At 48.0% G+C, this 27,704-nt stretch overlaps 1 protein-coding gene across 6 annotated transcripts; it reads right to left on the bottom strand.

The window, feature by feature from the left end:
• Positions 1-27,704, bottom strand: LOC120997117 (sodium-dependent multivitamin transporter-like). 6 transcript variants are annotated; one of them, XM_040427055.1, is made up of 18 exons: positions 27,558-27,704; positions 26,862-26,950; positions 25,911-25,970; positions 18,933-19,425; positions 18,217-18,282; positions 17,624-17,675; positions 17,075-17,142; positions 16,676-16,830; positions 10,369-10,509; positions 8,907-9,036; positions 6,940-7,028; positions 6,573-6,685; positions 5,246-5,313; positions 4,631-4,717; positions 3,618-3,799; positions 3,124-3,227; positions 2,574-2,728; positions 1-1,184 (listed from the first exon to the last, which is right to left on the bottom strand). In XM_040427055.1, the coding sequence occupies exons 4-18, from the start codon at positions 19,260-19,262 to the stop codon at positions 1,020-1,022; spliced, it is 1,905 nt and encodes a 634-aa protein (XP_040282989.1). In that variant the 5' UTR covers positions 19,263-19,425; positions 25,911-25,970; positions 26,862-26,950; positions 27,558-27,704; the 3' UTR covers positions 1-1,019. The 6 variants fall into 6 exon arrangements, with proteins under 6 accessions (XP_040282989.1, XP_040282994.1, XP_040282991.1 ...); XM_040427060.1 differs by having other exon boundaries at positions 2,607-2,728; XM_040427057.1 differs by lacking the exon at positions 25,911-25,970.

The following is a 27,704-nucleotide window of genomic DNA, read 5'->3' as shown; positions in this document are numbered from 1 at the left end:
TTACGTTCAGTGGTCTGCCATAGAAAGGGGTGGTGTAAGTGGTGGAACCTCCCCCTCAGTGATCACATGTACAATACTAGGACTGGGACCAAAACATGGAGAGCAGAGGTTCTAGACTGGGGCTGGACTGCTACGATCATGGCGGCGGCTGGAGATATAACCATAGATAGTCACATTAGACAGGTCACTTGAGAAGATCCTGAGTCCAGCTCAAGATGAAGATCATTGATCAGCATGATCACAGAATCCATCGATCGAGGGGATCAGACGTCAGCTCTTTAAAGGGAACACAACACCAGGGATGCAACTGTAACGACCCCCCCCCACTGACGCAATCAAGGGCATGTCGTATACAAATTTGCACCTACAAGACAACCTCATATCCCTTAACAGCCCAGGATATATTTATGTAAGGACATCAGCACCCACCTGAAGAGAATGCAGTGTCCTACAAGTCCTTGGCATGGAAAATGGGACAATCATAGCAGGCTCCCCCTTATTTCTAATAGGAATGGTACATCCCAGGGCACACATTACTTTAAGTATCTGCACCCCATTATAGAGGCAACACATGGGCTTTGGAGGGACTCCCATTATTTTTACCAACTAAAGTTATCCGAGGTGGAGAAGCCCTTTAAGAGGTCTGTCCTGGTGAAGTGTCCCCTTTAAGAAGGTGCCACGATCTAGTTAGCAGCGCAAATGCCCCGGACTGAAGGCATTACCCACCGAGAATCTCGACGACTAGCAAGTAACAAGGCAGGAAGAAAAAGGTCAGGACCAGAAGGAGCAACTTGAGAGGTCTACACGTTACATCATGGCCTGAAAGTCTTAAAAGATTGTGGATGAAAATATCATTGAAGGAACCACGAGAAGAAAACAGGAGGCCAAGAACGATGGAACGACCTCCACATTTGCCACACTCCTGGAAGACCACACATCATCATCATCATCGAGGCTCCTCAGGCACAGACCGGCCAGCTTCTCCGAGGTCCCAGATGTCTTGGGTCTGGCACATTCCATCACAGGGAGGTCTCCTGGACAATGTAGGAATGTCCGCCGTTGCAGCGGGAGAAGCCGGCGTAGTGCTCTTCCATCTCGTCTTTTTCTGCTCCGTTGGCGCTGCCGTTCAGGAAGCCATTGCAGGATTTCTCCTCAACATTAGGGTTTGGAGAGTCCAGTTTATCCTGGAGGAAAAAGGACAAAGCTTTAGGAGGAACATCGTCTGAGCTGGAGGTACTGCAGCTAAAATAAACTGAATGCAGCTCTGGAGGCGACTGGAGTATAAGAAACGAGAGCAAGATGAGGAACCGCACAGGAACATAAGGGTTTGTTCACTTTACTCAAGTGGAGGACATCACTAGTTTCCCATACAGTGATACATCAACTTCCACCTTTTGTGTGATAATCACCAGTCCTCCAGAGAACCCCCCCACCCCCCTCCTCAAATGAATGATGTGGCGAAACCAACCTCGCCACTGGGTTTTGGAGAGGCCTGTTTATCAGCCTCTTGCCTCAGGATTATGGCACATACTAACTTTAAAGAAGCAGACAGACCGGCCGCACAGCTTAAATCTGTCTTTGGAATGGTATTTTGTTATGTGAGGGTACCCAGATAGCTAATTTTATTGTATTTGTGTATTCTGAGTGCCATTCACCTAATAATATGCACTCAGACTTGAGCTATCTGGGAATATGTTAAATGTCTGTTTGCTGTGGGGGTGTGACATTGTGTGGTGATTCCTGTCCTGTTGTTCCCACATGTGTATTGGTGATTTCCCTTTGTCCTGAGAGATAATTGAATTGCTCCTCAGGTGTCTCCAGGGCAGAGAGGTGGAAACCATGATGCATTGTGGGGATGTATTGTGTCTGTGTATCCTGAGTGCTACGTATCTGTCCTGTGTCAGTCTTCCTTCTGGTCCTCTAGGGGCGTGTCCACCAGATGGGGACCTGCATAAATACGGGCGGGTAGCCCTCAATAAAGGGTTCCTGTTTTATACCTTCATGAAGTTTTGGTTCATGTTTGGGGGGATGGAATAACTACTCTTGGGGATTGCTATAGCACAATACTCCCCTGAGTATAAGCTCTTGTAAGAGCTTGCTCCTGGTTCCTGTCTCTGGATTTAGGAGAGGTTCACCCACTGGAGCCTTGTCGTAGGTCCAGGGTGGGTAGGAGACGGAGAGACCTCCACCAAGCTTCGGCGGTTCATGGGGTCTGCAGTGCTGACGATGTCAAGTGGAGTGCTTGGAGTCCTCTGGAAGCACTAGGAGCATATATCGACGGAGGTACCCGGTCGGGGTGCTAGGCGTTCCATTACAAATGACATTCCCAGTCCTCCATGCATCACCTGCCCCCTCACTGTGTGACATCACCAGTCCTCCACTATATAACCCCGCCTCCTAAGTGACATCACCAGTCCTCCAAAGATAACTCCTACCTAACCTGCTCTTTGTAGACTGTAAATTGTGATGCTTCTGCAGTATGTTCTTTTGACCACTAGATGTCAGCACATGAGAAAAAGCCAATTTTATTTTTTGGTCAGAATGAGGAAACGGAGAAAAAAGCCAGTGGGTACCTTTAAGAGCCTGGTGGCGTGACGGTCCCCTACCTCAGCAATGTGTGGCACCCCGAACCTCAGCCTCTCCTTGTATCTCTCCGGCAGGAAGAACAGCAGCTTGGGCAGGACGAGGTACACTGTTCGGGGGTCCACGTCCCTCCCCTTCATTGGGCCTGAAACGCGTACATATGTGGAGATCAGAATTAATGGCCTGGAGATGGGAGTGATCCATTGTGTGAGCAAGCGGGAAGTTAGATTGTGAGCTCATAGGACCACAGACTCCTTTAGGCATAGCACATAATATATCCACTTTGTGATGTAACTTCTCCCCGCTTGCTGTCAGTGAACGGAATACACCGTCTAGAGAGCCCTCTGTGAGACCAACACATCAGCATCATCTCTTCCCTCTCCTGATGGTTTGTTACAATGTATCAGTCTGGGGGGGTGCAGAATGTTGAGCACGGTCTACAATCATTACAATCCTCTGATGTAAACCAAACAGTTTCAATTCCCTGACAGCAAGGACTGGACTGGCGTCTGGGTAAGAAGGGGTTAACATGACACTGACCGGTGAGCAGGCTGACGACGATGCCCACAATGACCACGGTGGTGGAGTTGTGGGCGCTGTACCACATGTAGGACAGGGCGTGGAACTTCTTCAGACCGCTCAGGCTGGAAGGAGAGAAAGATAGAGAAATTACATAAGGTAGACGCCACCTCGGGACCTGCAGCATAACTACTACCCCCACAGCAGACCGGCAGGACACGCTGAGAGTTGTAGTTTTGCAACAGCAAAAGAGCCATGAGCTGAAGCTCCCAGCTGTACAGGTCACTCAGCAATAAAGTCACGATTACCCTGAAATTCTCTGGATGGAGCATGACAAGCACAGTTTTATTTAAGCTTCCATTCTTTACACTGCAGGCTGCATCCCAGACTGGAGATGCTCCCAATGGCTGAACAGATTCACTTTTTGCTTGCAATAGTATTCCACACCCCATGGCCCCCAACACCTTGTGCGGGGCAGACGTCTACTATCTATATATTTGCTCCCTGCCCCTCACCTCTTGGTGGCCACAGCAGATGTTAGCAGTGTTGTCATGACGGTCGCGGTGACATTCCCCACATCCGGGGTACTGGTGACGTTCAGCATGGGGACGGGGGAGTCCGCCATCCTGTCCACAAAACTGCCAATGCCGATCCAGAAAGCCATGACCAGTCCGGCCAGTAGACCAGTGACTGCGCCCTGCGGAAGTGTGAAGAGATGGCAGTAATGAGCAAAAAGCACGCGGGCAGATGTATGTATGGAATCTAAAAATATAATACACACCAGCCTTGAAAAAGTATTCATACCCCTTGATTTCATGTTACAACCACAAACAAACTTATTTTATTGGGATTTTAGGTGATCGACCAACACAAAGTACAAGTATGTGTGCAGTGAAAAGAAAATTATACATGGTTTTAAAAAATTTTAATAAATAAAAATCTGAAAAGTGTGTTGTGCATTAGTATTCAGCCCCCCTGTACTTTGATACCCCTAAATAAAATCCTGTGTGACCAATTGGCTTTAGAGTCCACCAGTGTGTAATGTATTCTCAGTATACCTCCAGCTGTTCTGAAGGCCTCTGTTAGAGAACATTAGCCATCAAACAGCATCATGAAAACCAAGGAACACACCAGACAGGTCAGGGATAAAGTTGTGAAGAACTAAAGCAGGGTTAGGTTACGAAAAAAAAAAAAAAAAAAAAAAAAGAAGCTTGCCATCCAATCTCTAAATGTGCAAAGCTGGCAGAGACATACCCCAAAAGACCTGCAGCTGTAATTGTGGCGAAAGGTGGTCCTACAAAAGGTGGCTGAATACAAGTGTACATCACACTTTCCAGATTTTTCATTTCTTAAAAATCTTGCAAACCCTATATCATTTCCTTTTCACTTCACACCTACTTGTTACTTTTTGTTAGTCCATCACATAAAATACATTAAAGTTTGTGGGTGTAATGTGAAAAAAATTCAAGGGGTATGAAAACTTTTTGAAGGCACTGTATGCCTCCTCCGGTGCTACAGATGGACTCACAATGGAATTGGTAAAGGGAAAAAAGAATCCCAAGGAGAAGATGCCGAGAAGGGGTCCTCCGACAATGCCGAAGATACTCAGGGCAGCCTGTGGTGAGGAGAGGAGACGTTAGGGCATTCACCTGCAGAGTAAGGAGCCTATTGTGCGCTGGGGATGGACAATACCATGTCACACAATAGGCCTCAAGTCAGAATTACACAAATCTACTTTATTTATCCCAAATTAAATTATTATATACACAAAAAATAAAAATAAAAATATATCCCCTATTTCTTAAAGCTGCAGTGCACAGGGTCCAGGGAGTGGATGAAGAATGACGAAGGGAACTCAATATATTAAAAAGGGTTTTCTGAGACGTAGAACTGATTACCGCTCCTCTGGATGGGTCACCAGTATCTGATCGGTGAAGGTCCTGCCGACCAGCTGTTTGCGAAGGCGCCTGTGTTCGCAGTAGCGCAGCGGCCAGTGAGGTCACGTGGCCAGGGAGCAGCTCAGCCCCATAGAAGTCAATGGGGCTGAGCGCGATACCAAGCGCAGCCGCTATACAATGTTCAATCGGTTAACCCCCTCAATATCCGTACACCCCTCTTCTGAAACACTCTGTACTGCACTTACCTGCAGCACGGAGCCCATCAGCGAGGAGACGTAGGCCATTCCCAGGCAGAGGAGTCCATACATCATGGCTGTAATGAGACAAGACGTTAGATCCGGCTGCGAGGGCAGCGCTCAGGAGAAATGATTGTGATGAACGCTGCTGTGGATGGAGAGGGGGTGGGGAGGGAGCTGCAGGAGCACAACTCCATCCGAACAGTTCAGCCCTCTCGCCATCATCCTCATCCAGACTCCATTACCATGAGATAAATACGTCTGGAAAGCTAGTTATAGCCGCTTCCAGGAAAGCTGGGTGACAACCCCACTGGTCACCATGGCAACCACCATTACACTCAGGACCCTGGGAAAGCCGGAGGGCTGGAGCGTTCACACGGGGGGACGGGTTCGATGTAGATGTTGGAGACGTTACAGTGACCTCATGCGCCACTTGGAGCTTTCATACCCAGAATCCAATGGGGCGTCAGTCAGGATACCTCAAACTGTGTGTGGCTCCCATGTCCGCGGTAGGCGGGGGACCTGCGCAGGACATGAGCGTTTACCGCACAGTTGTAAAGTATGCGCTGTGCACAAACAACATCACGTGGGATGGCCGGGGGCGCAAAGACTAACGCAACAGACGCACACATATGGAGGAGATGGATCACACACCATGCAGCACAAGATCAACCTCCTGGGGAAGGGGGCGGCTGCCAAAAGATGGGGAGCACAACAGGGAATTACACAAGGGAAGAGCGCCACCTAGTGGACAGATCAGGTAGAGCGCTGCAGTGTGACATGGGTTACTTAACGGAGCGGTTCAGCCTTGTGCAATTAACACTTAAACGTATTGTGAGCCCAAAATAATAATATTGCACTGCCCCCCCAAATTAAAGAGACAGTGCACCGTGGGTTACCTTACACTTCATGTTTATTCCAGCATCTTTTATTACTTTTGTTGCCTTTAGTTTCCCCTGTGCAGTGCAGAAGAAATCTGCTGCAAATGGGAAACCATCAACAAGCAGGACAACTGCTGTCAATGCATGTGAGGTTAGACATAATGAATTAAACCTCGGACAGTTCAGCTGTACAGATCACTAATTGCATCGCCATGAGAGAAAAAACCCCCAAAAAAAAAAACAGTTAGCCTACTTGTTGATGGTTTCCAAGTGGCAACATCACTTGGGCATGATGCCAGATTGTACATTTCCTGACTACAAAGACAACGTTATTTAAAAAGTGAAGCATCCCTTTAAATAAGGAGAAGTAGATTCACAAATATTTTCCATAGACCTATAGTACAGCCCGGTCCATCCCTGACATAATGGTACGGTCCGGCAGCGCCGATACTCACCCAGACACTTGGACAGCAGCGTTGCTCTGGACTCGGTGAGGTTCGGGAAGTACGGCTTTACCAGGTCCTCCATCGTAACCGTGGCCAGAGAGTTAAAGGCTGAGGAGATGGTGCTGAGGACAGGAGCAAAAATGAAAACCAAAGCCTCGGGAAATGGTGACATGTCCCCTTTAAAATGTGTGTGTTACAGTAGATGCTAGGTGTAGTCCTATGTAAAGCAACAGGGAACACATATAGACAATGCAGTCCTATGTAACACCATAGGGTCATGGTGACATCACTAAGAGCTACATTAACGCGTTCAGCTCTGCTATATCAGACCCATGTATATGAGAACGGTGGTAAGAGGCGAAGGTCACGAACTCACCTGAGGGCTCCGCTGAAGAGACAGGCCACAAACAGTCCGGGGAGACCAGGGAAGTCCTTCAGGATGTCCATGACAAAATACAGCACCAACTACAGCGGGGAAACCACAACCATCAAAGTGATCGTCCAAACAGGAAACCACAACATGACTCCGCCTCTTCCTCACAATATGCCCCTCCCACCAAGCATCTGCAGGACGTATCGTGTGTAGTTTCTGGTCTGTGGGCGTCTTGAAAGATCCCAAGTCTCCATTCCTGACACGTCCCTTTAAAAAGGCACAGATTCTTGGGGAACTCACTGCCTCCATCTTGGAGTGTGCCCAACAAACTTCTAACAATTCTCACAGCTTCCTTGCGCCCCTTTAAGGGGCTCTCTTGTATAAATGAAGCTCATTGAGAAGACATTCAGCCTTCTAATATACGTCTAGATCTCTGCTTGTTGTCAGTGAATGCAAACATTGTTTACAGCCTAAGCCTGAAAAGCCTGGGACTAGACTGCTTCTCTTAGGCCTCTTTCACACGGGTGTCACGAATTTGGGCCGGATAAGATGCGTGTGCGTCGCGGGAAAATGCACGATTTTTCAGCGCGAGTGCAAAGCATTTTAATGCGTTTTGCACGCGCGTGAGAAAAATCGGCATGTTTGGTACCCAAACCTAAACCCGGACTTCTTCACAGAAGTTCGGGTTAGGTGTTGTGTAGATTTTATTATTTTCCCTCATAACATGGTTATTAGGGAAAATAGCATACCTAATACGGATTCTTGCGATTTTCACGCAGCCCCATTCACTTCTATGGGGCCTGCGTTGCGTGAAAAACGCACAATATGGAGCATGCTGCGATTTTCACACAACGCACAAGTGATGTGTGAAAATCAGTTTGGTCCTAATGCATTCTGAATGGAAAGCAATCCGTTCAGTAGGTCTTCCGTTCCGTCCTTTTTACGGTATTTGGGCAGAGAAAATACCGCGGTATTTTCTCCGGCCAAAATTCCGGAACATCGGATCCGGCATTAATTTCTATTAAAATGCATTAGTGCCAGATCCGGCATAAAAAAAATGCAGCATTGACGGATCCGGTGTTCAGGTCAGCGCATGTGCAGACCTTTAAAAAAAAATAAAAAATATGAATACCGGATCCGTTTTTTCCAGATGACACCGGAGAGACAGATCCGATATTTCAGAGCATTTGTCAGACGGATCCGGATCCATAAACAAATGATATCCTTTTGCAGACGGATTTCTGGAACTGCCTGCCAGAATCCAACAACGCTAGTGTGAAAATAGCCTTAAATGTAAATAAGCTTTCCATTCATTGACAGCAAGCAGAAATCATGACCCCTGTCAGTACAAAAATGTGTATATTTTTAAAATTGGGAAACTGTCAGTTTGTCAGCTTCGTATTCTTCCTTCTGCAGGGAATTCTGAATTGGTAGCTCCTGCTTCTTGATTGTTTCCAATCTGTATACAAGCATGGGTTAGGAAATGCAGGATGGGCCTTAACCCCTCAGTGACCAGCCCATTTGGTGCCTTAATGACAAAGCAATTTTTTTTTTTTTTTCATTTTATTTCACGCATTAGCGCCACAAGAGGACTGACAGGCGATCTTCTGATCGCTTCTACAATACACTGTATGGCTTATGCAGTACAGTGTATTATACTGTCAGTTCTTTACTGGCAGGCACCATCAGGCTGCGCGTCTGGCACATCCTTATAGGGCGTATACACAGGGTAGAACTGGGGGGCTTCAGCAGGCCTCTGGCTGCAGTGTACTAGCATGCCTCAGAGAGGAAGCTCCCTCCCTCTAACCCCTTAAATGCCACAACCAGTAGCAACCGCAGCATCTCTAGTGCGAGACCCATGCTGCGCTTAGACTAGAGACTGTTGTGAAAAGGCCACTAAGGATCAAAGCTGAAGGGGTTCCCATTATACCAGACCCAACCATTGTCCAGTTCAAGGGCATGAGGCTCACCTGGTCTGGGACTGCAATCATCTCCGGGTTCTGGATTTCATTCTTCTGGTAATAGGCAAACATCACCAGTCCGGTGAGACAACCCAGAGCCAAGACCAGCTGCTGGCAGGGGAACACCGCGTAACATGACCTGGCGGGAGAAATCCAGAAAATCCTTGAGATTCAGTCCACGTTATGCCATAAGCACGGAGGAGTCTGGTGCCTACGGCGGCAATCTACGAGGGGCGGTATGGACTCAGGGCAGCAACAAGACAGTGATAAAGGTTTGGTAGTGGAGATCTGTTTTTCTATGGATGGCAAGTATGAGCTGGAGACGTAAGGAGACAAAGATGTCCAGGCAGGAAAGTAGAAGTCCTCATAGAGGTCTGGGAGGGCGGAGAAGACAGAAAAAGACAGCAAATTCCTCTGCACTACTGTAAAACCGCTCACCACTGCATTGTCACTGAAGTTATATAGTTACAAATATAGCAAGCTCTGTGCAGACCCTGAACAAGCAGGGGATGAAAGGATATTTCAGATGAGAAGTCAGCAGAATAGTGAGTGCAGCTCTGGAGTATAATACAGGATGTAACTCAGGATCAGTACAGGATAAGTAATGTATGTACACAGTGACTGCACCAGCAGAATAGTGAGTGCAGCTCTGGAGTATAATACAGGATGTAACTCAGGATCAGTACAGGATAAGTAATGTATGTACACAGTGACTGCACCAGCAGAATAGTGAGTGCAGCTCTGGAGTATAATACAGGATGTAACTCAGGATCAGTACAGGATAAGTAATGTATGTACACAGTGACTGCACCAGCAGAATAGTGAGTGCAGCTCTGGAGTATAATACAGGATGTAACTCAGGATCAGTACAGGATAAGTAATGTATGTACACAGTGACTGCACCAGCAGAATAGTGAGTGCAGCTCTGGAGTATAATACAGGATGTAACTCAGGATCAGTACAGGATAAGTAATGTATGTACACAGTGACTGCACCAGCAGAATAGTGAGTGCAGCTCTGGAGTATAATACAGGATGTAACTCAGGATCAGTACAGGATAAGTAATGTATGTACACAGTGACTGCACCAGCAGAATAGTGAGTGCAGCTCTGGAGTATAATACAGGATGTAACTCAGGATCAGTACAGGATAAGTAATGTATGTACACAGTGACTGCACCAGCAGAATAGTGAGTGCAGCTCTGGAGTATAATACAGGATGTAACTCAGGATCAGTACAGGATAAGTAATGTATGTACACAGTGACTGCACCAGCAGAATAGTGAGTGCAGCTCTGGAGTATAATACAGGATGTAACTCAGGATCAGTACAGGATAAGTAATGTATGTACACAGTGACTGCACGAGCAGAATAGTGAGTACAGCTCTGGAGTATAATACAGGATCAGTAATGAGTGCACCTTGTGACAGAAATTATAATTTTTCTATAAATAACACGTTACAGATACTTACAAGATGGCCTCCCTCTCCGTCCGGGAGCTGAGATATCTCTGCACTTGTGCTTGGTTCACCCCATACAAGGACAACATTAGGAAAATTCCTCCGATGCCAAGAGACCATATGGAATGGCGCTCAAACGGGTCTGGGTTAAAGCTAAAAAATCAGAATGGTGCATTCAGTAAAGTTACAGGGATAGTGCTCTTTCTTCACTTTATAAGGGAGATTTAGGATTTGCTTAAAAATGTGACTTGTATGACCCAAAATATAAACTCACCGAATAAACGTGAGCACCACATTATAGTGAAGGCGCCAGGGTTTCCGACCACCTATACACCGCCTACCCTACAGATCAGTGATGCCCAACCTGCAGCCCTCCAGCTGTTGCAAAACTACAATTCCTACCATGCCCTGCTGTAGGCTGTCCAGGCATGCTGGGAGTTGTAGTTTTGCAACAGCTGGCGGGCCGCAGGTTGGGTTGGGCATCCCTGCTACAGAGGATACCTGTACAGCCCGTCTTGGCCAACAGGATCATTGCCCCCGAAATAGGGCAGTCCTATGCTGGAACCTTGCTCTGCTAATCCTATTACACCCCTACCCATTGCCTCCTGGATATCACGGGCAGAGGCGGCTCTTCCATTAGGCCACTTAGGCCGCCGCCTAAGGCCTCGCGCTGGTGGGGGCCTCGCTCTGGCTCCCACCCGACACTGCCGCAAGTACAAATTGTAATTGCGGCGGTGTCGGGTGGGAGCATCCTTAAGTCAAAACATTCGGGGCTTGAGCTCCAGTGCCCTGAATGCTATTCTCCACCCCCCCGGTACTTGTCCACTGATTGGCCACTTCAGAGCGCTGCACAACCCTCCGTCCTATGGCGCATAATCCCACGAGACCCGCTGCGGGAGGTCAGGTCACGGGTCTCGCAGGATTACGCGCAGCAGGACGCGGTTGCGCTCTGAAGTTTCACTTTAACTACTTGAAGTTGCAGACCACCGGATGAATTAAAACTTCCAGCAGGTCCAGATGTATCTCTGCCAGGATGTTCCTAGATGTCCTTGCCAAGTACAAGGTGGGCGGCAAATTACATAATATGAGGCACTAGTGTGTGGGCAAATTTGTGAGGCAGTATGGGGGGCAAATTAAATGATGCGGGCAGTGTGGCAGGCAAATTACTTAATGGGGCAGTGTGGGGGGGCAAATTACTTAATGGGGGCAAATTACTTAATGGAGGCAGTGTGGGGGCAAATTACTTAATGGGGCAGTGTGGGGGGCAAATTACTTAATGGGGCAGTGTGGGGGGCAAATTACTTAATGGGGCAGTGTGGGGGGCAAATTACTTAATGGGGGAAGTGTGGGGGGGCAAATTACTTAACCCCTTAAGGACGCATGACGTACCGGTACGGCATGTTTCCCGAGTCCTTAAGGACCCATGACGTACCGGTACGTCATGTGTTGTTCCGATCACTGCCGCCCAGCCGGCTGTGATCGGAACACAGTGCCTGCTCAAATCATTGAGCAGGAACCTAGGCTAAATGCGCGGGGGGGGTCCCGTGACCCCCCCATGTCGGCGATCGCAACAAACCGCAGGTCAATTCAGACCTGCGGTTTGTTGCGATTTCTGCAGTTTCTGATCCCCGCGGTCCCTGACCGCGAGGATCAGAAACTTTATAGTGCCCAAAATCTATCTGTATCCCCCCCCCCCTGCACCCCCGAGTGATTTTAGCCCGGTGGGAGGTGCAGGGGGAGGGTTGCGGGCGGTGCGGCAGGCGGGATCGCGATCCCCCGCCCGCCTCCCCTTGAAAATTCATTGGTGTTCAGTGGGTATACCAGGGTGCCAGCACATTGCTGGCACCCTGGTATAAACGGCTGACATCGGCAATGCGATGTCAGCCGTTTAACCCTTTCCATACAGCGGTCCGTACGGACCGCTGTATGGAAAAGGTTAACAGCTCAGGGAGCTCCCTCCCTCTCCGATCGGGGGGCTGCTGTGCCTTTACAGCCCCCCGATGGAGAGGGAGAGAGCTCCCAGACAGCCCCGTCCTCACCCTTCCCCGTCTGCGAAGTTGTGGCAGACGGGGAAGGTTCCCATGGCAACAGGATGCCGTCTCAGGCATCCTGCTGTCCACGGTGCTGAACAGATCTGTGCTAAAGGCATAGATCTGTTCAGTGTAAGTAAAATACAGTGCAGTACAATATATATTGTACTGTATTATACAGACATCAGACCCACTGGATCTTCAAGAACCAAGTGGGTCTGGGTCAAAAAAAAAAGTAAAAAAAAAGTGAAAAAAAAGTAAAAATCAAAAAACACATTTATCACTGATTAAAAATGAAAAAATAAAATTCCCTACACATGTTTGGTATCGCCGCGTCTAACGACCTGATCTATAAAACGGTCATGTTACTTTACCCGAACGGTGAACGCCATAAAAATAAAAAACTATGATGAAATTGAAATTTTGCCCACCTTACTTCCCAAAAAAAGGTAATAAAAGTGATCAAAAAAGTCGCATGTACGCCAAAATTGTAACAATCAAACCGTCATCTCATCCCGCAAAAAATGAGACCCTACTTAAGATAATCACCCAAAAACTGAAAAAACTATGGCTCTTAGACTATGGAAACACTAAAACATAATTTTTTTTGTTTCAGAAATGAAATCATTGTGTAGAACTTACATAAATTAAAAAAAAAGTATACATATTAGGTATCGCCGCGTCCGTATCAACCGACTCTATAAAAATATCACATGACCTAACCCCTCAGGTGACCACCGTAAAAAAAGCAATTTTTTGTCATCTTACGTCACAAAAAGTGTAATAGCAAGCGATCAAAAAGTCATGTGCACCTCAAAATAGTGCAAATCAAACCATCATCTCATCCCGCAAAAAATGAGACCCTACTTGAGATAATCCCCCAAAAACTGAAAAAACTATGGCTCTTAGACTATGGAGACACTAAAACTTTTTTTTTGTTTTAAAAATGAAATCATTGTGTAAAACTTACATAAATTAAAATAATTGTATACATATTAGGTATCACCGTGTCCGTGACAACCTGCTCTATGAAATTACCACATGATCTAACCTGTCAGATGAATGTTGTAAATAACAAAAAAAAATAAAATACTGTGCCAAAAAGCTATTTCTTGTTACCTTGCCGCACAAAAAGTGTAATATAGAGCAACCAAAAATCATATGTACCCTAAACTAGTACCAACAAAACTGCCACCCTATCCCGTAGTTTCTAAAATGGGGTCACTTTTCTGGAGTTTCTACTCTAGGGGTGCATCAGGGGGGCTTCAAATGGGACATGGTGTCAAAAAACAGTCCAGCAAAATCTGCCTTCCAAAAACCGTATGGCATTCCATTCCTTCTGCGCCCTATTGTGTGCCCGTACAGCGGTTTACGACCACATATGGGGTGTTTATGCAAACTACAGAATCAGGGCCATAAATTTTGAGCTTTGTTTGGCTGTTAACCCTTGCTTTGTAACTGGAAAAAAAATATTAAAATGGAAAATCTGCCAAAAAAGTGAAATTTTGAAATTGTATCTCTATTTTCCATTAAATGTTGTGCAACACCTAAAGGGTTAACAAAGTTTGTAAAATCAGTTTTGAATACCTTGAGGGGTGTAGTTTCTTAGATGGGGTCACTTTTATGGAGTTTCTACTCTAGGGGTGCATCAGGGGGGCTTCAAATGGGACATGGTGTCAAAAAAACCAGTCCAGCAAAATCTGCCTTCTAAAAACCATACAGCGCACCTTTCCCTCTACGCCCCGCTGTGTGCCCGTATAGTAGTTTACGGCCACATATGGAGTGTTTCTGTAAACGGCAGAGTCAGGGCAATAAAGATAAAGATACAGTCTTGTTTGGCTGTTAACCCTTGCTTTGTTAGTCGAAAAAATGGGTTAAAATGGAAAATTAGGCAAAAAAAAAAAATGAAATTCTCAAATTTCATCCCCATTTGCCAATAACTCTTGTGCAACACCTAAAGGGTTAACGAAGTTTGTAAAATCAGTTTTGAATACCTTGAGGGGTGTAGTTTATAGAATGGGGTCATTTTTGGGCGGTTTCTATTATGTAAGCCTCGCAAAGTGACTTCAGACCTGTAGTGGTCCCTAAAAATTGGGTTTTTGTAAATTTCTGAAAAATTTCAAGATTTGCTTCTAAACTTCTAAGCCTTGTAACATCCCCAAAAAATAAAATATCATTCCCAAAATGCTACAAACATTAAGTAGACATATGGGGAATGTAAAGTAATAACAATTTTTGGGGGTATTACTATGTATTACAGAAGTAGAGAAACTGAAACTTTGAAGTTTGCAAATTTTTCTATTTTTTTTGTAAATATGGTATTTTTTTATGCAAAAAAAATTTACTTTTTTGACCCAATTTTAGCAGTGTCATGAAGTACAATATGTGACGAAAAAACAATCTCAGAACGGCCTGGATAAGTCAAAGAGTTTTAAAGTTATCAGCACTTAAAGTGACACTGGTCAGATTTGCAAAAAATGGCCAAGTCCTTAAGGTGAAATAGGGCCGAGTCCTTAAGGGGTTAATGGGGGCAGTGTGGCGGACAAATTACTTAATGGGGGGCAAATTACTTAATGGGGCAGTGTGGGGGGCAAATTACTTAATGGGGCAGTGTGGGGGGCAAATTACTTAATGGGGCAGTGTGGGGGGCAAATTACTTAATGGGGCAGTGTGGGGGGCAAACTACATGATGGGGTCAGTGTGGCAGGCAAATTACTTAATGGGGGCACTGTAGGGGGCAGTGTTATTAATGAGGGCATTCTAGAAGGGAATTACTATTGGTGGGACTATGAGGAGAACTATTACTATGGGAGCACTATTTCTTCAGGATAGTATTTGAGGGTATTGGGGGCACAGTGAACAGCAGGATAACACTGTGGGGGCTCCAGGTTGGGGGATGATGATAGAAATGTGAGGACACTAAGATGTCTGTGTATCACACTCTGCAGAGACGAGACGGCTGAAAGAAGTGTCCGGACTGAATGGAGAAGATGAGAGAGAAGATCTACATCAGAGGAGACGTCACCTGGAGGCACCGGATGTGACAGGTATGTGCCGCTGTATAGCGAGTACAGCAAAATGCGGTGTGTGGGGGGAGGGTCAATTTAGAGAACTGGGCTAGGGTTAATGCAAAGTGTTAATATGCACTGTGAATATAAGCCCTGTACTGTGTTGTCACTGTGCATATTAAGCCTTTACTGTGATGTCACTGCATATTAAAGGGGTACTCTGGGATAGGAAAATAAATCCCCTATCCAAAGGATAGGAGATAAGTGTCTGATCGGGGGGGTCTGGCCGTTGGGATCCCCCACGATCTCCTGTATGGTACTGGTGGATCCCCTTGTGCCCGGAGAGGTGGTCAACTCTCCCCCTCCATGTATCTATGGGAGAGCCGCAGATACAGCACTTGCGTATCTCCGAGTCTTCCATAGAGATACATGGAGGGGGAGTGCTGACCACACCACCGCTCCGTGCGGGGGTTGACACAGCTTATTTCTTGAGGACTGAGCCGGGGTGCCGTACGGGAGATCACGGGCATCCCAACGATCTTTGTGGGGGCCTCATGTTTTAGTTTCGCCTAAGGCCTCACAAAGTCTAGAGCCGCCTCTGATCACGGGGCACAGACATCAGGTGACTGGTATGTGACACTGTAAAATCGGTACAACCATGGTAACTTTAGGTCACTAATGGCTGATGCAATGTACCCAACACTCAGTTACTGTCCATGTTCTATGCACACAAGATACGGTTACTGGAGTAACTACTATTTACTACAGACTCCAAGAAGAGAAAACAGAGGGGGATTTCGAAGGAAGGAAGCATAGCACAAGCCTATTAAGTCCATTAGGGACTACACTCAGAAGAGTTACCCATGTCCTCTCCTCTGGAGACCGACTGATCAGGTCCATCAGTTCTTCAGGTAAACACTAACATTGATAGAAGTAGATTAGCGAGGACCTATCCTCAGGATATCTGATCAGTGGGGGTCTAACTGCACCCAGTCCAGTTTGGACGGAGTCCCTTAATGTCTACATGATGGATCTACTGACAACCCATGTCCAACTGGGTTGTCAGACTCCATGAGTTATGCTGGACCTTCCGAATGGCTTCACCTGAGAAGGATTTTGATACGGTCCCCTCCCCACCTCACATGGCTGGTTGGCGATGGATTTGGGTACCACTGTGTCAAGTCTATCAGCAGGATACATGGATAGGAACAGGTAACCCTCCCAGCTGTGGCCCCTGAGGTGTTTTTCGTTGCAATGTTTCAGGGCAGAATCAGCACTCACTTTATCCCGGAGATCTTATTATGCGACATGGTGATGTTCCACACCTCCTGTATGCTGCCAACCTTTGATGTGCCGACTATGATGACCGCCAACTGGCCTGCGAACATCACCATGGTCTGAATGACGTCGGTCCAGATAACGGCTTTCAGCCCACCCTGTATGGAGAGGAAGAGGAGGATAAGGGTAATCAGCAATGACCGATAGGGGCGCTGCAGAGACACAAGTGCCGGAAGATATAGGGAGAAGGCAACAACTGCTGCAGCTAAAGAAGTTCTACAGTATCCACAGACGGCGCCTTAATACCGCGACACACAGACAGGCCGGGGGGAGGGAGAGTCGCCACCCTCCTCCTATATAAGGACTGATAGTAACCAGCAGTCAACCCCAAGTAAACCTTACCAGTGTGGTGTACAATGTGCAGACCAGTCCCATAGTCAGTACCACCCCCCAGAGGCTGATTCCAGTTACTGCAACAACAAAAGAGGAAAAAAAAAATATATAATTTCTAATTCTAAAAAGGACTGATGGGGGAGGTCTGAAACTTCTGACAAACTGCACATATGTAATACTTTCACAGCGAGGGGGCACAGGAAGAGGGCAAAGGAAGAGGCGGCACGGAGAGAGCAAAGGAAGAGGGGGCACGGAGAGGGCAGAAGGCAGGAGTAAAGGAGGAGGGGGAAGGAGAAAAGGAGTAAAATGAGAAGGGGGACAGAAAAGAGAAGAAGAGCGCAGGAGTAAAAGGAGGAGGGGGCAGAAGACAGCAGAGACGGCTTATTTAACTAGCCGAGCTAGCACTTGGCCATTTTCAGCTCTCCCATAGAAGATGAAGAGGGGGCCACACGTGTGTGGTGCGTCCGCCATCACTTTGTGGGCTCCGTTCTAAGGAGACATATCCTAGCGATATGTCTCCAGTGTCCAAGATGGGAATAGCCCTTTAAGCTGAATTACCTGCATTAAAGGCCAGGGCTGGAGCGTACAGGACCACCCCCATGTAGATAACCTGCAGAAAATAGAGAAGGAGAAGTTTATTTTAGTCAGGCAGATTTGTGTGGAATAGCAGAGCTGTGCGCAGACCCTGGTCATAGTGCCCAGAGCTTCCATACAGGTTACTGAATAACCACGAGACTCCACATCTGTACAAAATCTACAGGATACAACAGGTTAATGTTAAAAACCTTCCATTTCTTGCGGGGAGGGGGGAACAAACATAAAAACAAGGAAAACAAACAGGAAGTGTTGTCATGGGCTTGCCACGGCCTGAAGATTTCACAACAGCAGCAAAGTATAAAACATGAGACGGGCCGTCCCCGCAGCCTCCAGGTAATCCTCCCGATGTAGTGAAAGCTCTTCAATTGTCTAATATATTTTGTTTCAACTCCTAATCCTTTTCAGGATCTCCGCTTGCTGCCAGTGAACAAAACCTTATTCCACTATTACGATAAATATCGGTTCTCCTTTTTTGCCTCATGGGATCCCACAACACCTTCCGTTTGGTGTATGTGGTGCGCGGCGCAGTGAAGATAGAAGATGACCGGACTCACCATCTGGAATATGAAAGTGATGGTGCCGCAGAGCCGCGCGGCTTTATTAAACCGCAACTCCAAATACTACGAGAGAAGAGAGAGACAGGTTATAAGGGAGGGGCGTGCAATTCTCACAGGATTCGGGAGGGCACGGTTGCCCTTTGCTGCCCCATCGCCCTGGTAGACACTCTGGTCTTATCCTCCACCCCGCATGTGATGGGCCATAGAAGACATTATCTTTGGTTAATAAACCCTGCTCCACCTGCACAGGGATGGAGAGAAGCAGACATGAGTGCAGCACGCAGCGCTGGAGGAATTTTCCACAAGGGGCTGATAAACAAGGCAACGTGATCAGCCCTCCATTACCAGAATCACCAGATACAGACGTAATAAATCTGTGATTGACCCGTGACCTTGGAGCAGTCATGTAATAATCCTGATAACGGCCGGTACTATCAGTGCTCCCCTCCCCCACTACTGGCTTCAAAATATACACAGTCCTGCAAGGTTAGAACAAGGAAAGTCAGGTGACAACTACGTCTGACATTGTACCCCGCTGTGGCAGTTGTCACCCAGCTTTCAGGCAGTAATGCAGCAATCCAAGGGTAAGGGAAGCATCACCAGCTACCAGGGAAAGTTGGAGGACAACCCAAGCAGGAGCTGTCATATTGGTCGCCACCCATCTTTCCCAGAAACAGACACAATGGAAGAACACAATTACTGACAGCCGGTACCTCGTAGGTGCTGGTCAGCCGCAGCCGGTAGAAGACGGGGATGAAGATGTACGCCGGGATGAGCAGCCCCAGGATGTAGGAGCAGCCGAGGAACCAGTACTCCGTCCCAAACCGGTATATCTCCGACGGGACGCCAAGAATGGCTACTGCCGACTGAAAGGTCGCCAGGAGGGAAAGGGACACCGGAATGAAGCCCATGTTGCGATTGGCCAGCAGAAACTCCTGGGTGGTGCGCTGCTTCCCTCCGCTCAGCGCGTAATACAGTCCGATGGCCGAGGACAGGATGAGCAGCAGAGCAAAGATGATGTAATCCACCGTGGTGAACCTCATGGCTGCTGGATGGTGCTTACAATGGATCAGACAGTGCCAACGTAGTGTTCTCAGCGATTCCACGCGATGACCGTCCACGTGTCATAATATGGAAGCCCGACGTGGATCTCGCCTGTGCTCCATGGAAGTGACGGACACCGCATCTGAAGAGTCGTATTTAAACCTGGAAAAAGAAAAGCCAGTCAGGGTTTAACCAGCGGTCCAGTCATAAAGAGGTTAATGCTTTACTCTACAGAGGAGCGCGGCACAGGCTGAAGTCCAGTAATAAAAATTAAGCAAACAGGAACATTAAAAAAACATAATAATGTATTAGACCTCCACTAAAAAGTCCCCTCTCGAGATCCCGCTCTATTCTGCTTGCTCCAGTCCTCCAGAAAAACTACTTAGCTGCTGCCCCTCCCCCCGTACATATATCTTCCATTCCCAGGTCCTGTTGTGATGCCCTTTCCCCTTAGATCCCTCTGGCACTTCTACCTTCTCGTGCTGCCGTTTCCTCTAGAAGTCTCAACCACTCCTCTGGTGCCGCCCCTTCCCCGTAGATCTCTGGACCACTCCTGGACTCCTCTGGTTCTGCCCCTTCCCCCTAGATCTCTGGACCACTCTGGTTCTGCCCCTTCCCCCTAGATCTCTGGACCACTCCTGGACTCCTCTGGTTCTGCCCCTTCCCCCTAGATCTCTGGACCACTCCTGGACTCCTCTGGTTCTGCCCCTTCCCCCTAGATCTCTGGACCACTCCTGGACTCCTCTGGTTCTGCCCCTTCCCCCTAGATCTCTGGACCACTCCTGGACTCCTCTGGTTCTGCCCCTTCCCCCTAGATCTCTGGACCACTCCTGGACTCCTCTGGTTCTGCCCCTTCCCCCTAGATCTCTGGACCACTCCTGGACTCCTCTGGTGCCGTCCCTTCCCCCTAGATCTCTCGACCACTCTGGTTCTGCCCCTTCCCTGTAGACCTCTGGACCACTCCTGGACTTCTCTGGTGCTGTTCTCCCCTTAGACCTCTCCTCCACTCCCACCCAATAATTAAGAAACATTGCCATTACTAACCAACAGACAATAGTCCCAACGTGAAAAGACACAATCAGTTTTAGTACTTAGGAGGTAAGAGGTCTGCTAGAACCAAGAAAAATTCCCAAAACAGGTTATAATATAATTACAGGGTTGGAGAATAAAAAAAAAACAAACAAAAAAAAAAAAAAAAACACTAAGTCTATCAAGCTCAACTAGAGGAAGGCAAAAATAACGGCGGAGACCCAACTGCTTCCAATTGGACAAATCACAGGATCCATATTCCATACTAATACCAGTAACTACATATAATGTGCTCCACACCCAACCCCTTCTTGTATCTCTCCACGACTTCAGCCATTACTATACCCTGAGGGTGACTGTTCCTATGACCTCATGTTCTCCGCTGGGTCCATGAAGGAAAATTATTGCGTAGGTTATGATATGGACCATATACATAAAGACATCATGTCCCCCCTCAATCTTCTCTTCAAGGATAAATACATTTAGTTTCGATAACTGAGATCTTCCATGGCTCCTAGTCTTTAGGCAGATCTATTTTTTATGGATTGGTGCCCAAAACTGGACTATCTACTCAAGATCTGGTCACACTGGTGCTTTTATAAGGGGTTAAATGAGAGCCTCTTCTCCAGAAGCCATTTTGTTCTTAAAACAGGACAATATATTGTTGGCTTTTGAAGCAGCAGACTGGCATTGAGAATTCAGTTTATGATTAATAATTACACCCAAATCCTTCTCCATCGTAGACTCACCCAATAGTCATCTATCCAGGGTATAGACTCCAAGGCTCTGCAATTCTTGCCATCAAACCCAGACTAGACCACGGATGAAGTCAATGGGTGGTCACAGGGAGGACGCACCAGCACTGCCTCGGGACTTCTGATATGTACCCAAAGCCTTTATGTACACGAAGTCTATCGACAGGGCCCCCGTCCCTACATCACACTGATAGTCACTAATTACATTGCAGTTAATCATTGTGATCCCATCATCTCAGGACTGTGGGAAAGTCTCCGGCTGCAGACTCCAGGCGCCGCTTAATATCAGATCCCCTAAGCCAAGGAGTAAAAAGGACAATACCCTATGCTATCTCCCCGTCTCCAAATACAATCTACTGCTCCGTTATCAGCCATTCATTGAAGCGCCTGAGCCGCCCACATCTCTCAAGGTCTTTGCATATAGTCATCACCCAGCTTTCCCTGAAGCAGATATAAGAAGCCCAACCTCAGGGGTCACCAGACAGATGAACGGATCTTCAGAGCAGACATTAGGTTCCGAATTGTTGGAATTCACTTTGTGCCCAGTTCAACACACCCAGGTGACAGGTGAGGCGCAGAGCCGACAGTCGACCCCCCCACCCCTTCCGACAAATCCGAGGCAAGAAACCCCAGTCTTTAAAGGAATGAGGGGAAAGGTCGGTCAACAGTGACTGTGCAGATACACGAGTGCGCCAAAGGCTCGGTCTGGGCACCGGTGGCTGTGGTATCAGATGCCGGCGGTGGGAGGACTGTGCCGTTACATCACTATTACAATGTAGCCCCTAAACGAGCCCTTGAAGGGTTAATTAGGGGGGCCTAAAAGACGAGAGGAGCAGTCCCGACTATGGGACTGGAGTCGTGGCTCTGTACATTATATACCGATAGCGGACGGCTGCTGCGCATCCATCCGCCAATCCCAAGAGGAGGCGGCAAGGTAGCAGCGACAGGTGACCCCCGCCATACGCTGCCTGATGGGGGCGCTCACAGCCCAGCATCCCCTCCGATCTGGGATACGAGGAATTCCATGGAGCGTAAATAAGCAGCGAGACGCCAATAATCCTTGGAAACTCCTAAATCTCCTATAATCCAGGATTAGCGCTGAAATAAAACAATTTAAAAAATGTATTCCATTTAAAGCTACAGATTCCAGGTTAAATCTACCTGCATCTTCTGACCAAACACCCACCGACCACCTAAACCTGAATATCTAATGAGAAGGACGCCTACTCAACCGGTGATGCAGGTTCTTTATCCCAAGAACTTAAATGGGGGGCATAGCGCTAGGAAACGCCCCCCCCCCGCCATTGTCTGTTAGGTGCGAGTCCCACACCTACCTCCTAAATGGAGCTGCTAAAGTCCAGGAGGGTGCACTGCGCATGCGCGGAACCCTCCATTCATTTCTATGGGGCTGCCGAAAATAGCCGAGTGCTCCATAGAAACGAATGGGAGAGGTGGCCGCGCAAGTGCGGTGCGCTCCCATTCATCTCTATGGGGATTCTGACAATAGCCGAGCGCGCCACTCCGCTATTTTTGGCGGGCCAATAGGAAGCCTTGGGGGTGGCCAGACCTGGCACCGCCGGCCACCACTTTTCCAGCCTCGTGTTAGAGGTGGGTGCTGGTCCCCACGCTGGACCCGCACCTATTAGACAATGGGGGCATATCCTAGCGATACGCCCCCATGGAAATACCCCTTTAAAGGGATTGGCTAGTTCCCCCTTTATCGTGTCTCCAGGCTTGTTAAAAAGCTGGACTTTGTCTTATCGGGCGTCACAAGGTTTGTCCATGGAGTCCCGATGCAACATGGCGTAACCGCTGCAAAAAATACTAATCCAACACCGCTGGATTTCTGGTCACTATTGACCGGTGCATCTAAGGGGTTAAGCGGCCGGGATCGGCATTAACATGGAAATCAGCTCCACCATTCTGCAGATATTGGGGACCCGCCACTTTTTCTACATTTATAGAAACATTCATGGACAGACGCTGATGGCCTCAGTCCAGCTGCCGCCATCTTGCAGGATGAGATCTGAACCCGACTGACTCCGGCATCCCGCAGTCACTCATTAACGGCGATTGTTATATGGGAGTCAATGTATAGCTAGGATCGGAGCCCGTCCCGTATCCATTAACAAGAGTCCAGGGTGGGGGCACAACACGCACATCAGAGCGGCATGACTGACAAATAGGACACCCCAAGTCCTCCGGAAAAAAAAAACACGACATCTGTTGTGTATTAAAAAAAAACAAAAAACGGATGACATCTGTATGGCATCAGTTTTTTTTTTTTTTTTCCAGATGTTCTATTTTTTTTGGGCAGGGCTACAGAACGGAGCAACGGATGCGGACAGCACACGGACCGCTACGCACATCTTTTGCGGCCCCATTGAAGTGAACGGGTCCGCACCTAAGCCGCAAAAAGTGCTGCTCGGATGAAGAACCAAGCCACGTTCGTGCGCATGTAGGCTGTGAGGGAGAGCACCCGTCCCGACCTCCCAGCACCGCAATGGCATCATAAATCAATATAATGCTATGTAACTCTTGCAGTTCCGGAATGTGTTGTATACAGCAGCACTGACAGCATTATGTCAGTGTTATATTGATTTATGATGCCATGTGACCCCGGCAGTGCTGGGAGGTCAGGACGGGTGCTGTGCTGCGAGTCCGGAGTGCTACATCCTCTCTTGATTGAAGAGGACCTGTGGATGAGGCGGGTATTTTTTTTCTATTTGTAGCTTTCTACAGAGGCTGAGAGAACCTCAAGCCTAGAAGCCCCTTCCTAAGCATCACCCACCACCGTCTGTGTACCCCGACTTTACCCCCCCCCCCACCGGTGTACGACGGCACACAGCGAGGGCGGCAGAAGAAGAGACTTAAAATAGGAACGAGGGGAACGCTTCTTCTGTCTGCGTCAAAGGCAGTAATTACTGCCTGCAATTAAAGCGACAGCGCGACACGCAGCAATACAGCCCAACCCCCGGCTGGCGAGACCCCCTCCCAGTCCGCTCTGTTACCAGGGAAACTCACCGGAAGGTGGTAATCAAAGCTGCGGCTGTCCACGAGTCTAACGTATAGATCTACTACACAACCTGCGTGTCACGTAGGGCTCATGCCCATGAACGCAAGGGCTCCGTGCTGCGGACTGCAATGCTTGGGCACCGACCGCAGGGGAAGCCAGATGCGGATCGCGGACCCATTCACTTGAATGGGGTCCGCGATCCGCATCCGACTGCTTTTTTGCGGTGCGGAGGCACAGCCAGAAACGCCCACGGAAGAACTCCGTAGCGCTTCCGCACCGCATCTCTGGGTTTGTGGACCCATTCAAGTGAACGGGTCCGCATCCGTGATGTGGGGTGCACGCGGGCGTTGCCCAGTGTATTGCAGGGCAACGGCCGTGTGCATGAGCCCTTACTAACCATTTTTTAAGATCTCTGCTTGCTGCAAGGATTTTCAGAGAATTTCTAACTGATGACCTAAGTTATCAGTATTTGATCAGTGGGGGGGGGGGGGGGGGGGGGGGGCGGGCGACACCCAAGACTCCCACCCATCAGCTGTTCAGTCCAATTAAAGTGAATGGTGCTAGGCTGTAATACCAAACACCACCACTATATATTATATGGCGCTGTGCTAAATGAAGGTTTGCGTCAGTGCCTTCTCAAGCAGCTGATTGGCGGAGGTCCCAGGTATCGGACCCCACCCCCTACTGGTGACCTGTCTGGAGGGCTCGGGAAAACCCCCTTTAATAGACACACCGGGTCAGAGTCCTTATGCGTTGCGTAAAAAAAAAAAAAAAAAACGCAGCATGTTCTATATTCTGCGTTTTTCACGCAATGCAGGCCCCATAGAAGTGAATGGGGCTGCGTGAAAAATCGCAAGCAAGCGCGGAGGCGGTGCGATTTTCACAGATGGTTGCTAAGGAGACGATGAGATGAGCCCCGCGACCCCATTAAAGTCCATTTACTGTATTATTTTCCCTTCTAACATGGTTATAAAGGGAAAATAATAAAATCTACAGAACTTCAGTGAAGAAGTCCGGGTTCGGGTCCGGGTATCACATTCCGTTTTTTTTATCATGCGCGTGCAAAACACATTGCACTCGTGCGGAAAAAAACGGAACGCAATCGCAGACAAAACTGACTGAAATTGCGTGCCTACTGGCGCGGGTTTGCCGCAATAAATCCGGACAAAATCCGTGACGCCCGTGTGAAAGAGGCCTGACAAAGTGATGCCAACGTCAGTCCTAAAAGAGACATTCCAATTTTGAGAATTACAAATTTTTTCCAAGTTCTCTGTAAGATTCGGATTTTTTTTTTTTAAATAAAAAAAGGTAAAATATATCAATTCTAAATTTACCACCAACATGAAGTACAATGTGTCCTGAGAAAACCGTCTCAGAACGGCTTCGATACGCAGAGTGATCGCCACAGAAAGGGACAGGTCAGATTTACAGAAATTAGAAGGTGAAAAACTGACCCAGGGGAGATGGGGTTAACAGTAGCCAAAATCTCTGCCTGCTGTCAGTGAATAGGAACATTCACAGCCAGTGCTGCTCTCAGCTGGGAAGAGGATACACAGTTGTACCCAGTGCAGATAATGCTCTGTGACTCCGTTACAATGTGTCGGTCCGGAATGTTTACTGCATTGTGTAGACGGATACAATCGTCTGCGCCTCTCAGCTGAGGAAAGGGTTACTGCCTGACAGCAAGCAGAGCTCCTGACAACAGCCAGGGATGGAACTAAGTCCATTAGGAAATTGTAGAAATCTGTGTGTGTGAAAACCCTTCACATCAGGAGGACGACTCCGGGAACCGCGACTCCCAGTGCGGAAACCGCCAGAGACCTTCCGGATTATCAGAAGGCACTTACCGGTCACTGCCCCCCCGTCATCACCGGCGGACGACCGACCCCCAAACAGACAAATCACTTCTGCAAGAGGAGAGGGAACAAGAGTGAACGTCCAGCACAGGGGAAAACCAGCTGTGTGTGTGCGCCGTTACATGGGACTGCAGGTGACATCTACTGCATTATCTGTACTCAGAACTATCACCGTGTTATCTGTGATGTTACATAGGACTGCAAGTGACATCTACTGCATTATCTGTACTCAGAGCTATCACCGTGTTATCTGTGATGTTACATAGGACTGCAAGTGACATCTACTTCATTATCTGTACTCAGAGCTATCACCGTGTTATCTGTGATGTTACATAGGACTGCAGGTGACATCTACTACATTATCTGTACTCAGAGCTATCACTGTGTTATCTGTGGTGTTACATAGGACTGCAGGTGACATCTACTCCATTATCTGTATGCAGAGAGTTATCACTGTGTTATCTGTGGTGTTACATAGGACTGCAGGTGACATCTACTACATTATCTGTACTCAGAGAGTTATCACTGTGTTATCTGTGATGTTACATAGGACTGCAGGTGACATCTACTACATTATCTGTACCCAGAGAGTTATCACTGTGTTATCTGTGATGTTACATAGGACTGCAGGTGACATCTACTACATTATCTGTACCCAGAGAGTTATCACTGTGTTATCTGTGATGTTACATAGGACTGCAGGTGACATCTACTACATTATCTGTACCCAGAGAGTTATCACTGTGTTATCTGTGGTGTTACATAGGACTGCAGGTGATATTTTCCTCTTATGACCTCCAGTGACTGGCTTGTGTGGATGGATGTCTTGTGACCTTTCCTCCAGAGCTGATGTTCGGTGCCAGGGTGAAGGTCCGGGGGTGAGATCTTCTGCCTCGTTCAGATGGCAGATAACCAATTACATATTACCAGAGGCGGACGCACCTGCGACAGAACTGCAGCTCTGCTGTGTCACGGATCATAAGTTTCAGGAGGGAACCAAAGTTCATCTCATTTGGACGTCTCAGGTTTTCCTGAGAGGCAGAAAATAAAGAGTTAAAACACGGATGGATCCAAATCCGTGGTCACATGAAGCGGATTACTCAATGACAAGTTAATTAAAGAAGAATGGAGGATCCGGGCACAGCGCCACCTGGAGGAGATAGGAGGCTGTACAGATGACGCGTTACATTGTTTCCAGTGGGCAGACAACATGTCACCTGCACAGGTATCACTGAGGGGCGACCGCACTGTGCTGCGCAGGGACGCCCCACCTTCAGACTCCAAAAACCCAATGTTGGTCCGGCCAGAACGACCTACACAGCGAATTACTAACCCCAGCATGCCCCCCTGTGAAGCACAGAGGAACTACTAACCCCAGCATGCCCCCCTGTGAAGCACAGAGGAACTACAAATCCCAGCATGCCCCCTGTGAGGTCACAGCAATAATGACCCACACGTGGTGAGGGACAAAAAATCCCTGCTGCATACCCCACAATGACATACACGTGACGGTGAACTACACGTCCCAGCATGCCCCGCGGTCAGTACCGCCTGTCACCACCACACGCCGTGCACATTGCTGCACATGGGGCGCGCAGGGAATGCTGGGACTTGTAGTAGCGGCACCACACAAGGTACCTGTCCCGTCCTCCTGACCGCAGCCGCCGCGGACGAATCTCCTCACACAAGGACGAGCGTCTTCTCCTGCGAGTCTTGAAGCCATGAGGTGGGCGGGGACATGTCACCGTGCCAGCCAATCACCGGGCTCCGATATCATACTGACCC

This window comes from Bufo bufo, chromosome 4 (assembly GCF_905171765.1).
Source record: "Bufo bufo chromosome 4, aBufBuf1.1, whole genome shotgun sequence".
Classification (NCBI taxonomy): Eukaryota; Metazoa; Chordata; class Amphibia; order Anura; family Bufonidae; genus Bufo; species Bufo bufo.
Note: the sequence above shows the minus strand (reverse complement) of the source record. Positions and strands in the feature narration are given on the sequence as shown.

Excerpts from the sequence above, each read along its gene's own strand:
- LOC120997117 (XM_040427055.1), bottom strand. The coding sequence starts at position 19,262 with ATGAGGTTCACCACGGTGGATTACATCATCTTTGCTCTGCTGCTCATC. Across the intron at positions 17,676-18,216 it reads TCACTTTCATATTCCAGATG|GTTATCTACATGGGGGTGGT; the intron begins GTGAGTCCGGTC and ends TATTTTCTGCAG. Across the intron at positions 5,314-6,572 it reads GCTGCTGTCCAAGTGTCTGG|CCATGATGTATGGACTCCTC; the intron begins GTGAGTATCGGC and ends GTCTCATTACAG.